At 40.8% G+C, this 13,163-nt stretch overlaps 1 protein-coding gene across 1 annotated transcript in view; it reads left to right on the forward strand.

The window, feature by feature from the left end:
* SEPTIN7 (septin 7) overlaps positions 1-13,163 on the forward strand; it is a gene marked incomplete in the record, with an annotated part of 1,430,755 nt that overhangs the window by 140,977 nt on the left and 1,276,615 nt on the right. Inside the window, 1 exon segment of the mRNA XM_044081947.1 lies at positions 5,436-5,538. Coding sequence (XP_043937882.1) covers positions 5,436-5,538 — 103 coding nt within the window.

Consider the following 13,163-nt stretch of genomic DNA (forward strand, 5'->3'; position numbering starts at 1 on the left):
TATCCTGCCCGAAGTAACTTGACATCCAACTGGCATACCAAAGCCAAAACCTGATTGATGCTTTATACATCCAGCGTATTACCTCAGCCTGTGGGCGTATGAGCACATAAGAGAATGTAGGAGTGTAAGGTCCTCAGACCATCTTGCCACCAGTCTGACTATAGGATCTTCCCTCCTGTTGGTCTGTTAACCACACTGTCACACTTTCCCACGGAAATAAAGTAACTAAACCATTTCTGCCACATGCAAATAAGGGTTTAATTACATCAACCCAGAGACAGTAGGCAGCACCATTACACAGGGTGTCCCCATACTTTTTTTTTTTAAACATTTGCTGTCTTTTCACCTCCTAGTGAGCTGCTACTTTGCAGTGGACTGTAATTATATTTTATTACCTGTTAATGCAAGTGATCCAAAATGACATTACAGCTTCAAAATGTTTCATGCATTTCTTTTCATTTCATTCCCTTTTTTATATTTGCAAGAGATGATCACAGTTACTCACACTTTGCAGACCAAATGTGCTGCTAGTGTGTAACATTCTTAAGCCAATTTTCTTTAGAATGGCATCAGCTTTTGTGTCCTAGTTATGTTGGAAATTTTGTAGGTAGGCAGTAAGAAATGTGCAGAGAGATCCAAGGATGCATAGTAAGAAGCATCAAAAGCGGAAAATAGAGTGTGTATTCCCTTTACTGATGGTTGTTGAGAGCCTTACTCAGAGTGCATTGCACACTTCTGGAGACCTTGTTAAGCAAGGCTGTTGCAAGAATGCAGTAGGTAGGTGTAAAGTAGTATTAAATGATTATGGAAAGAAACTGTGTACAGTGTGTAACTCCTAGTAAATTATCCAGACTGAAGAGAAGGACTTTCTGGTTGTGGCAGCTGGGCCTTTTATGTTGTGTCAGTGGCTCAGTGGTTAGTCCACTTGCCTTTGCTAGGAAGGTCGGAAGGCTGTGGTTTCTAGATCCTTACCAGACGTTTGAGATGCTGCTGCCCTGTTAACACTTCAGTTTAATCTCTCCCCCAGACAATAGCACCACAGCTTATGATACTCTGAAGTTTCATTTATCAAAGTTCAAGTGGATATTTAGTAGTCCATGACACTTGCCAAAAGAGTAAGGGAATTATTGGCCAAGTTATCCCTAACTAGTGTAAATACTACCTCGGGTCTTAACTGAAAATTGACCTTTGGCCTATTGGAGTGATGTAGTAAACAAAAATAAATTCTTATTCTTGTACATATGCTTACTACCAAGTTAAGTAACTTTTCATGTTGGGTAGTATGTATAAAATATTAGCTGGACAGAGTACAGAGGGTGCACTTCAACAAAAGACCTTTGGGAGAGTGTTTTCAAGGTTTGCTGCTAGTCCAGTTTTACTTTTTTATTAAGAAGTGGCAATGTTCTTGCTAGATCTTACACATTGCGTAGTTTACTGATGGCAAGCAAGTCATCTTTAGGTCCAGTGGTAGATGTTTGGCAAGGACTTTTCAGTGGTGCTGAGTGGAGAGAAGCATAGCATTTTAAATATATACATCTGTGAAACGAAGCTCTTGAGAAATCTATGCATCTGATGGGGTAGTAGTATCAGAACAAACAAAGCAGGCAAATCCAAATACTCCAAACCAAAGAAATCAGTTGTTAACGTATTTTTAATAAGAACGTTTTCGCTCCTGACCAAGGCAAGAGCTTCTTCAGACAAAAGTAAAAAAGGCGCCATATCATTTTAAGAAACACTAGTTCGTGATGTCATATCCTTGACACCAATCAGGTTGAATACAGTGAATAATTCATTAATTAAAAGAAATTTAAGAAACACATAATGTGATATCATTTCCCATTCATCCTTAAAAAGGACAATAATAAAGGTAAATATAAATTATAAAAAATATAAAAATATTGTCCCCAAAAGGAGGTACCACAGAAAAACCTGACGTATCACTCAAGAACATACATCAGGACATTCAAATACAATACATTTGTACTTTTAGGTACATGAACAAATTAAAACATTAAAAACACTTTCAATAACTAGGTGTTAAACACCAAACGGTTTGAATACTGCCCCTCAAAATGAGTATTCTAAGTCATTTCAGTATATAAAACTACATTTGTACTTTTAAGTACGTAAACAGGTTAAAGCATTAAAAACACTTTCCAATGACTAGGTATTTAACACCAAACGGTTTGAATACTGCCCCCCAAAATGAATATCCTAGGTCATTTCAACATATAAAACTAGATCCCATGTGCACAGACAGTTAGGGAATAAAAGCATGATAAATTGGGGGTAAATATCTCTAAGCTGTTGAAAGGTCCACAAACGGAGACTCTTCATATTTCTCGAACTACGTAAAATAATGAAAATACTTTTAAGGAACGTACCCGTTCCTAATTCCTGAGGTAGCTTTTATATTTTAAGATAACCGAAATGTTACACATTTCATTCAGGCCTGGTGGAGAAAAAGCATTTAAAAGTAGTTGCCATTCTAGTTCTTTTAATTCGAGAAGGAGCGATTGGGGTCCCCCCCTAATCCCAACCTTTACTACGTCAATTCCCATAAAAGAAAAACTGTGTCCTACATTATCTAGTATGTGTTTGGAGAGAGCATTGTCTGTTTTTTTGTTTTTAATGGCATAATTATGTTGGTAAACCCGGTCTCGCAGTCTGCGGTCCGTTTTACCAACATAAAATGCCATACAGCAATTGCAAAATGCGATATAAATTATTGATCTAGAGTCACAGAAGATCTTCTGTCTAATATAGTATTTTTCACCTCTTATCATAAATGAGTTCCCTGTTTTTAGTAGTCTACACCAGTTACAGAACCCACAGGTGAAAGTACCAGTCTGTTTAGACAAACAAAGATGTGAGTCTCCTATTTGTAACAATTCTTTCAAATTTTTGCCCCTCTTAAACACAAAACCAGGAGAGACACCCAAGATATCAAGTAAGTGAGTGTTGTTTTTAATAAACTCCCAATTCTTCTTAACAATACCACACATACTAAATATGTGTTTGTTATATGTGAGGATAAATCTACTCTTGAAATCAGTGCCTGGGGGCCTCAATCCCTCATCAATAGTATTAGATACATTCGGTAGATGGTTGACATCATTCCTACTTGGCCCAATCTCTAATTCTACCGTCATTTGACGGTTATGCTGAGTAGGGCCCTGTAATAATGGTTGATAGAACCCTGAACTTCTTTTAACCAAAACCTCATCAATTAAGTTATCCAGTAGTTCCGTGGGGTAACCTCTGTTTTGAAACATATTTTTAAGAGTATTACACTCCTCTTCAAAGTCGGGAAGGGTGCTACACATACGTGTAGCTCTCACTAATTGGCCTTTGAAGATAGATTTCTTTTGTTTCCAGGGATGGTTGCTCGAAAAGTGAAGAAAGGCATTACAATATGTTTTCTTCCTGAAGATCTTAGAAAGGAAGCAATTTTTATCGACCTCTTTGACCAGCTTAACATCCAAGTACTCACTGTCACTCATTGAATAGTGATGGGTAAATGACAAAAAGGTACATGATTCATTCATGTACTTCATTAGGTTGGTGACAGTCACCAAATCCCCCTCGATAAGGACAAAAATATCATCCAAAAACCGGGTATAGAATTTGGACATCTCTTTAAACAATGGGTGTTTGAACAAACAGGTCTTTTCCCAATAGGCTACCACAAGGTTCGCCTAGGGTAGTAGTATCAGTAAAAAAAAAAATTGAAATGGACTGGGGAAAGAATGTTTTCATGTCAGATAATTTAAACCTTGGCATACTTTGTGGAAAAATAGCAGAGTGCTGGAGTTTAACTGGATATGCAGGAAAAGTAACATCGGAAGGAAATAAGGAGTTGGCCTTCTACGTAGACAGTCTGGAGATCCCCCCACCAGGTCCTTTTTACCTCATTGCTTTCTGATCAAGCCTTCCCCTATTGGTCTTCAGCACCTTCATTCTCTCTCTGAAGGGAAGTTGATAATATGAGGTTACTATCTGTCCAGAGAGGTCATTGTTCAGGCAGCCACTGGGGGTGGTTTTGTGCCCTTACTGACATCTCGGTGATGAAGATGTTTCTACATGAGGTTACCTTTTTCCTGATGGCTAATATGAGCACCTGCCTCACCACTTGGCATCCTGTGCCATCCCTGTGCATGTGAGCACTTCCATTTACAGGCTGATGACGGTCAGCAGTAACTTGGGATTGCCTAGTCCACATCTCCTGTCCTAGTTTTCTTTACTGTGTATTGTTTTTATAATTTGTTTTGTTAGTTAAGTTGTGCTGTTATCTACTACTGTTGTATATTCATTTTGTACAGTGCTTAAACTTGATTAGAAATGGCTATAATGGACTGGCTCAGTGGTGTGGAAGGATAAAGCTGCGACTCTGACCCAGATCCCATCCATCCACAACCCCTTTTTCCCCACCCAGATATCCAAGTAAAATGGATTCTTTCACTGGTGGAGCCTGGCATGTTGGGGTGGGAAGCTATCGCATGTTTTCGTCTTGCCCACTGTTGAAGGGAGGAATGGGACTTTTGTCTGATTTGGTACTCCCCCAGTAGAGTTCCATTCAAAATGATCCAGCATTAGATGGTACAGGTGGAGCTGACTGAAACTGAATGACAATTCGTCCTGCTGTCTGTGGCATATAGTACTACCTGTTAACAAAGATGGGCACACTTCTTACAGATAAATTTTTATTAAAAAAGCCCCATGGTTAGTGCTACTTAGAGTTACCATTATTACATTGGCAGTTGTATGATGCTGTTTCATTTAGAGTTATTGAACCCTCAGAGTGCTCTGTTTGCTGCCATTGTGCTCTTCCTTGGATGACATGGACAACTGGACTCGTAGCTGCTTGTGCAGCTGAGCACAAACTTCTGAAATGCTTTTCTTTTAGGCATGGCAATTTTGAATTTTGATTCTTGCCTTGCTTCTCCAGGAATGTTTTTTTGTTTGTTACAACATTAAACATGTTTAAATAAATGTACATGTTGTAAAAATAACTGAATTAGGCTTATTCAGTTATTCACTGTTATGAACTGTATGCAGTGTAACATCTGAAAACCTTTAGCTCTGAGAAATGAGAAGTGCTCCTCTTTCTGACCCCCAGCTGTGATTGATTTTTACAGTGCAGTGTTGTGAATTTTATTGTTCCGAGGTTGAGATGTTTGCTTAAGGAGTTGAAAATTTGATGTTTTTTTTACTGCTGCTTGTAGTTCTGAGGTATACATCCAATGCTCACTCATATCTACTTGATTTAATTTCCTCAAGTGATACTGTAACCTTTCTTCAGAACTGACATTTATATGTGGTACTGCATCTGAGTTAGTGATGAGCAGTATGTCCTTTAGCTTGTGAAATGTGACATGACTGATGTGAATGAGGGAATACGAGACTAAACATTTGCTTCGTTCATGTCTTAACAGCAGCAGCGGAACCTTGAGGGGTATGTCGGTTTTGCTAATCTTCCAAATCAGGTGTACAGAAAGTCTGTGAAAAGGGGCTTCGAGTTTACGTTGATGGTAGTGGGTAAGTTTTTTTTTTCCTGCTTTACCTTTCAGCAGCCTTGGGATGATTTGTTAGGGCTAGGGGTGTGTCTGCCTTTATAGTATATCATCTGTTAAGAGGGCTTTTGTACTACAGGGAATATGTCCTCAGCACTAATAGACCCACTGCAGATGACCTTGTTTAAGTGCAGAATTATCTTTTCTTAAGTCTACCTAGTTGAGAACTGTACAGATATTTGCTAGTGAGGTTTACAGCTGTGGAATGGTCTGTGATGGATCTTTGTTAATCCAGCCCTGTCGCCTTTTCTAGGACTAGTAAAATGTGTTTTGAAGACTCTTACAATCCCTCCTCACCCATGTTTCTCCTGCTTTTGAGTCATTAAAGAGTGCAGCAGGGACTTGCTCTTTTAAAGGTAAACTTGGACAGAAATAAATAAAAGGAAGCATATACATTTGGAATCGTATTTTAATCTCATTATTGCTACCTCTGCATCTGTGATTGTTGTCTTTCGACTTTTCCCAGTTAGGGGTCGCCACAGCGGAACTCCGGTCCGCTAATGATTGGCAGTAGATTCTCACGAATGCCGAGGTGCCAGCTCGACGTTCAACCTTCAACGAAGGCACGCCCATTTACGCATGTCTTTTGAACGCCCACCCAACCGCGGGGAGGACATGCAGACTCCACACAGAAGGCACTCCCCGCACTCCAGCCGAGAATCGAACAGGCCAACCTCTTGCTGTGAGGCAACAACGCTACCGCTGCACCACCGCAGAAGTGTGATTACTGGTAGGTATTTTGTAATCCTACCAATCTCAAGTACTGGACACCCTAACTATCAGACTCTATGCTGAAGACATTTCATTGCAGTTTTAGGTCTGATTTTGTGGAGGGCAACAATCCCATATCCCTATACAGAGGAATCTCTCCCTCCTGTAAGTACTAACACAGTTGACTCTTGTGTGTCTCCACTTTGCTTTGCGAGATGAAGGGAAATTCTCAGTCACAGTAACTCGCTTTGAGGTGTCTGTCTCCTATTTTAAATCACAAGTTGCATACGTCAACCTCACATAAGTGTATGGAATCATTTTGGAATGTTGTTCTTCCCCAAAATGGCGTAGTGTCATTAGCCATTCTAATGGGATTCTGTTTCTTCTACCAAGGCTGCTACTTCCCACAGTAGCCCCCCCTTCCATTTAACTGTAAGCATTATTGATCATAGCAGATGATTTGCTCTGTGAGTAATGGGACTGCATAGTAAAAGGAAGAGATACTGATGTCCTTTGGCTGTAAGTTGCTAACTTAATGAAGAGTTGGAGCAAAAATCAGGTCGTCTTAAGACTATGAGGGAAGTTTAACAGGAATATTTTTTTTTTTTTTTTTTTTTTTTTTTTAAGTTTAGTGTGCCTGCAGTGCTTCATTTTGCTAAGGATACAAACTAGACTCGAATGTGAGCTGTTTGTTTATATGTCCACAGTGGATAGTAAGTGGATTAGTAGGACCTTGATAAACTTGTATTTGGAAGTCCCCAAAGTGTCTAACTTTGGCTTCCTTCTTTCCCGCAGAGTAGGCTGTACTTCACTGGAACTGCCCTGCTTTAATATTCTAACCAAGGCTGAATTACAAGAAAAATTTAGGCTACTTTTGTAGATGCAGTCACCAGTACCTGCCAAATACCTGCTTTTCCAGGTACAAATCTGGTTTTAAGTGTATTTGTATGAAGCCAGACAAGATGGTACAAGCATAGTCATTGTAGATATAGCTAGTACTGCCATAGCATAGTAGAAAATACAAGATGTATTCCTTCTTTTCTTCAGGTGCTTTCTGGCTGAATATTGAATGCAGGGGCAAGATTCTTTTTGTCTAGTGTTTCTCTGGTGTCAGAAATGGTTATCTTTGTATAATACTGCTTTAGCTGATGGAGGGAAGTAAAAATCCTTTATTTTACCAGAAAAATGTTTTTTTTTCCCATTTACAAAGTGTCACGGATAACACTCCATGGATTAGAGCAACTAGCGATAGTTACCAAATTCACTGTAGTGCTGTACTGAAACTCCTAAGGGTAAAATAGTAATCTTGTACATTTTTTATAGCTGCGCATAGTGTGCTGACTTGTGAAAGTACAGTGCTGTACTAAAGCCTTTGGGCTTTGAAGGTGAAATGCAATTTTAGTTGATATCACAATTTCTTAAAACAAGATTGGGGTGCATTTTAAAAGCACAGTGTCCTTAAGACTGTTGAAGTAGTTAGTAGTTATTGTAGTGTGACATACTTGCCTGAAAGTTTCTTAATGAAATCTGAAATGGGATTTATTTTTATTTACCAAAAGTTTGTTAGTTCAAAGAGGCCGAGTTTTAAGAAGGCAATGTGAAAGAGAGAAATTTATGTGCTACTTGAAGTTTCTCAGCAGTGCCACCAAATGACTACAGTGTAAGACTTTAGAAAAAGTAAATTTCTTATCTTCTCAAATACTGTGTTAGGAAAAAAATGTTGTTCCTCTTCTTAGACTCCCTCCACTTTGTCTATACAGCTTCTTAAAAAAAAAAAAAAAAAAAAAAAAAAAAAAAAATTTTCAAGCATTCTGAGTTTGTCTGCATTGTGGTCATCTTCCTGTTGAGGATTATTTTGCCCATCCAACCATGGCTGAAGAACCTTTCCCTGTTGTAGAGGCTTGCCCCAGAATCATTAATAATCTTTGACAGTAATGGGGGGCCCATGACTGTGTCTTTGCCCTTTTCATAGAACATCAGTAGTGTGACAGCTGCACAATGCCATCATGTCATTCATATCATTCTCAAATTTATGAAAGTAGTACAGTGTTATCTCTGCATTTGTTACCCCCTCCCCTCATACTTGGTTTAGACTGTGGTAATTTAAGCATTGAAAAAAGCTTTAAGGGTGAGTGTCTATTAGTATCCTCAGGTGTGCGAACTGAAGGGGGATTCCAATTACACTTGACGTTCATCCCTAAGACATACTTCTCAACTTTTTTGCTTACAGATTCGCGGGGGGGGGGGGGGGTACAAAGGCCCAAAATTACTGACTGCTTTTTAATAATACCCGAATTCATTTTAATACAAAATCTATCATTGTATTATGTAATAACATACATATTCTGGATAATGGCAAATATAAAACTGTAATGTGTAGTGTTATTGACTTACTAAATCACTGAGGACTGGATTACAAAAATTTTACAAAAGACAGGAAAGAAAGGAGGAAACTGATGCAGAGTAAGATTAAGTCCCAAGACTGGAAAAACTCCCTTATCAGCCTCAACAAAAAGTTGAGATCCCTCATCAAATCTTCTAAAGCTAGCTATGAAAACAGAATTGCAGCAGATAGTAAAGACAACCACAAGGCCTTCTGTAGTTTATGTAAAGAATCTCCACGGCAATACCCAGATTTGCTCTGAGCTACTGCACAATGGTACCTCCTATACTGAGCCAACCCCTGTATCACTAGGTGGGTTGCAAACTAGCTCGCAGATAGAACGCACAGTGTGAAAGTAGCTGACTCCAAGTCAGACTGCCGACTAGTCACGAATGGAGTCCCACAGGGTTTGGTCCTGGGATCTCGCCTGTTTGGTATCTACTTCTCTGAAATCCAGGCCAACACGAAGGGACTCTGGCTGACATAGTTCGCAGACGATTGCAAGTTGGGAGCTATTATCAACTCCCCAAGTAATGTTGACATCCTACAGAATGGCCTCACTGAGACCAACAACTGGTGTCAGAACCATGGCCTTAAGCTCAGTGCCAAAAAATGTGTGGCATCCCCTTCGGAAAAAAACGGTTCCCATGAATTGCCACATTAATGGTAGTCCACTGAACACAGAAGGTGCTATAAGAGATCTGGGAACACAGGTTGACAGCATCCTTTCTTTTGATCACCACATTGCCACCCGTGTTCAGAAAGTCCTATGTGGCACATCTCATTACTAAGGGTTTTGCATCCAGGAAGAAAGAGGTCGTTGTCTCCCTCTACTCTTCCCTCATTAGGCCAATCAAGTACAATGCCCCATTTGGCATGAGCCTCACTAGACACCTGCAACAACTGGAGAGGCCGCAAACGTACCTCACAAAGAGGATCCTAGGTCTTAAACACTTGTCCTATATGGACAGACTCAAAAAACTCCAACTATTCTCTCTTTCATACCGCCTACTTAGAGGCGATCTCTGCTTGACTTACAAAGCCATGTTTGACCCAGCTCTGTTAGAAATGCTACATCTAAAGAAATCCCAATTCCTCTGAACCACACTCTCCAGAGATATCAACCTCATTACCACAATTAACAGAACATGCTGGAGGGACTGGTTCATAACCCAGAGAATGCCCATGCTGTGGAACAGACTTCGCATACATGTCGAGCAGAGCACATCACTGACCCTCTTAAAGAGAGATCTTGGTGAGTGGATGGGAAATAGAAAATTCATCCCGGGGATAACTCCCAGTGGCTCTACTCGACAGAGGCACTGGGAACTAAGGTCGGGTGGCACTATGCCAGGGTAATCCTATGGCTAGGCTTGTAAAGGCCCCAGGGCCATTAGCCTAGTACAAATCTGTGACAGGGCAACAGTACAAGGCAAAATTGGGGACGGTTGAGAGGTATGCAAACTTAAACGTGATTGGTACTACACAATTTTCTTCGTTGTAAAGCTAGAACCTGTTTAAGTAAAAGCAAAAATTCGTTGAAGTAACCAAGACCACAAAAGAAAAGATTAAACAACCTAATCAGGCATTTAGAGTACTTCACAGGATGGGGAAAGAAAAAAAGATGAAAACAGTGGAAATAGCAGTGCCTTTTCTAAAGAGTCCTGAACCTGCACACAAGAACTAAGAATGTTGACATAATTTTCACCACAACATGCCTAGAAAAGAATACTTACGTTAACGAGCTAGACTTGTAAAAGTAGGTGTTTGCCTGCAAATGTGAAGGTGATATTGGAGAACACTAGACTTCTCATTACCTCTTCACATCTGTATTTTGAGTTTGCACTTGATTATCTCCAGATCTGTGTAATGTTGAAGAAGAGTCTAACTTCCCACTGTAATTTTTAGAGTCATTGTCCTCCTTCTCAAGAACAGTATCTCCTCTGCCTCTGTGAGAGTCCCAAGGCTTTCTTCCTGTTGAATGTGATCATTTAGCCACTGCATTAAGGCATTTTTGCAGCCAGTAGCATCTGTCGTAGTTCTAGTTTTGGTATTGTTTTTTGTGGACTGTCTTTTACTGAGGCATTAGCTTTTTTTTTTTTTTTTTTATGTCTTAATTTTCAGATGCTCTTCTTGGCATCTGAGGAATCTTTTCAGGCACCACTTATGATGCTGTCATGTTTCTGTAGTCTGTGCATCAGTATCTTCACTGTTGATGGCTAGCCTCCCCTGGCAGAACCCTGCCTGATGCCACTTTTTCCTAATATCTATCACTTGTGCCACCCTCTCCGTTGTCTACCAACTTTCAGATACCACTTGTTATGGGAGCGGCAGTGTCTACAAAAGTCTTTCAGATGTTGGGACCTACAGTTAATTTAAAGCTATTCGTAGTTTGTTATAATTGACTGTCCCATGACTGTAACTTGCTTTTAAGTGGAGCACTCATTTTTCCTGTCAGTTTAAAAGTAGTGTAAAGTAAATGAAAGCATTTTTTTTCTACAGAGAAATTGTGTTTATTCTTTTGTGGGACTGGCAGAGTGTTTTTAAGTGCTTTTTACTCCCATTTTTTGATAAAAAAAATGCCAGCAGTTGTTGTTTGTCTTAACCAGGAAAGAGGCACAATTTTTTACTTGACCATGGAATAGACTACCAGCCCTATGGTCAGATCTTACAGCCACAAAAGGAAAAAAAAATAACCAAACAACCTTTGCTATCACAGCAGGCTGGCAGTTTGCCTCAGCCATAGGTGGGTGACTCTGCTGCGGCCATTTGTTGTACCTCAGACCACTCATGTTTCCCCCGGATCCCTCTGGTGTAAACTGGGAGTTAACCACATTCTCTGTGGCTGTTGGGAGTCCCCTTAGTAGAAAAGGGAGAATCCCTCTTGTTGTCCCTGGGAGGGAGAACAGGGAAGGTTTGAAAAATGCTGTCGCCATCTGTAAGGAAGTGTCTGCTGCCATTATTAACACAGTTTGACCCCATTTTCCTTTCAAAAAGAAACCAAAAAAGAATGCATCTACTCCCCCTTAAGTTTCTTTAAAATAGGCATAGTTTATGGATTCTGGCTCGGGGATTAATTCAGGGTACTAATCCTTATAATGTTTCCAGTAAAATAAAGAGGTATTCCCCTTTTTCTGAAGAGATTCAAGGTTTTGAATCTGAACATGAAGATGCAGGGACAAGTACATTGTTTCCCCTGACTTCTGATTCAGTCTCTGAGGAGAGCTCAGTTACTGATGTTCATCGTGCATACAGCTGCAGTAATAACAGATGGGTTTTCTGCCGTCAGGCGGGTCCTCGGTCGGCCGAATTCCAAAGTCTAGGTCCGGCGTCGGTTGTTGTCGCTTTCTTTCCTGACGTCAGTGAGGCAGGGGTATATAAGACACAGCCGACGCCATTTTCTTCAGTCTTTTTTGCCGTGCGGTGCCCGAAGCAGAAGCAGTTCGCAAGTGCCGGTCGGCCAGCTCCTGAATTTACGAAAAATTGGAAACCGAAGTCGTCTTTAAAGCCAAGTACCCCGTTGGGGAAACTTTTCTTGCCTCAGACTGATGTCAGAAAAAGTTAACAATTGTATTTCTTGTGGGAAGCAAATACCGCATAAGGATTTCCATTACCTCTGCATACCTTGTTTAGGCCCAGACCACGACGTCTTGGGCTGTCGCTTTTGCGCTACTTTCAATAAACGCACCATTAAGCGTCGGGCGGAGTTCGCCCAACACCTTTTTGGTAAAGCCTTTGATTATAAAATGTCGTCGGAGACTCCGACTACCGTTTTGTCCAAAAAACGCAAGGACAAGGACCGACACCACGCCAAAACCGGCTACACATGGTCCGGTTCTCAGCGAGACGCCTATGCAGTCCCTGACTACCGACGACACTTCTTTGGCGGTGTCTTCTGTAACCGAGACCGCAGGTACCTCGGCCCATACCCAGACTAGAACCACCGAAGCCACTGTGAGCGTTGAGCCTCCTAATGTGGACAGGTCCACTTCCACCCATGGTGTCTTTAGACCCTCATCTTCCTTTTCCATTAAGGCCTTTACTAAGTCCAAATCAGCCAGGCATCCCAAGAGGCCTGTTTTGCACAGGGCCCATCTCCAGGCCCCATGCCTAAAAAGCAGATGCTTAAAATGGCTGAGGATTTAATTACTCTTATCAGGGGTTCCCAACCCCCTCCAGACAAGAGACCCAGAGTGGAGGAAGATTCTCCCTCTTCTGATCAGGGCTCCATTTTTTCAGAACATTCTGATGTAGAGGAACACTCTTACTCCCCTTTTGAAGATTCTGATGCAGAGCAGTCCATTCCTTCTGTATCTCCTCCAGAGGATTTGTCTTTTGGGGAAACCTTGCACACCTTGAGGGAACACTTCCATTGGGAAGGCCAAGACTTTTCTGATTCCAAGAAAAGACTTAGGGAATTTCTTTTGTTACCTCAACACAGACCTCTGGTGATACCTCCTGTCTTGGACATACTTGATGATGTTTATTCAGAGGCT

The sequence above is a fragment of the Protopterus annectens genome, chromosome 8.part1 (assembly GCF_019279795.1).
Source record: "Protopterus annectens isolate FY-2018-M chromosome 8.part1, PAN1.0, whole genome shotgun sequence".
NCBI lineage: Eukaryota > Metazoa > Chordata > Ceratodontiformes > Protopteridae > Protopterus > Protopterus annectens.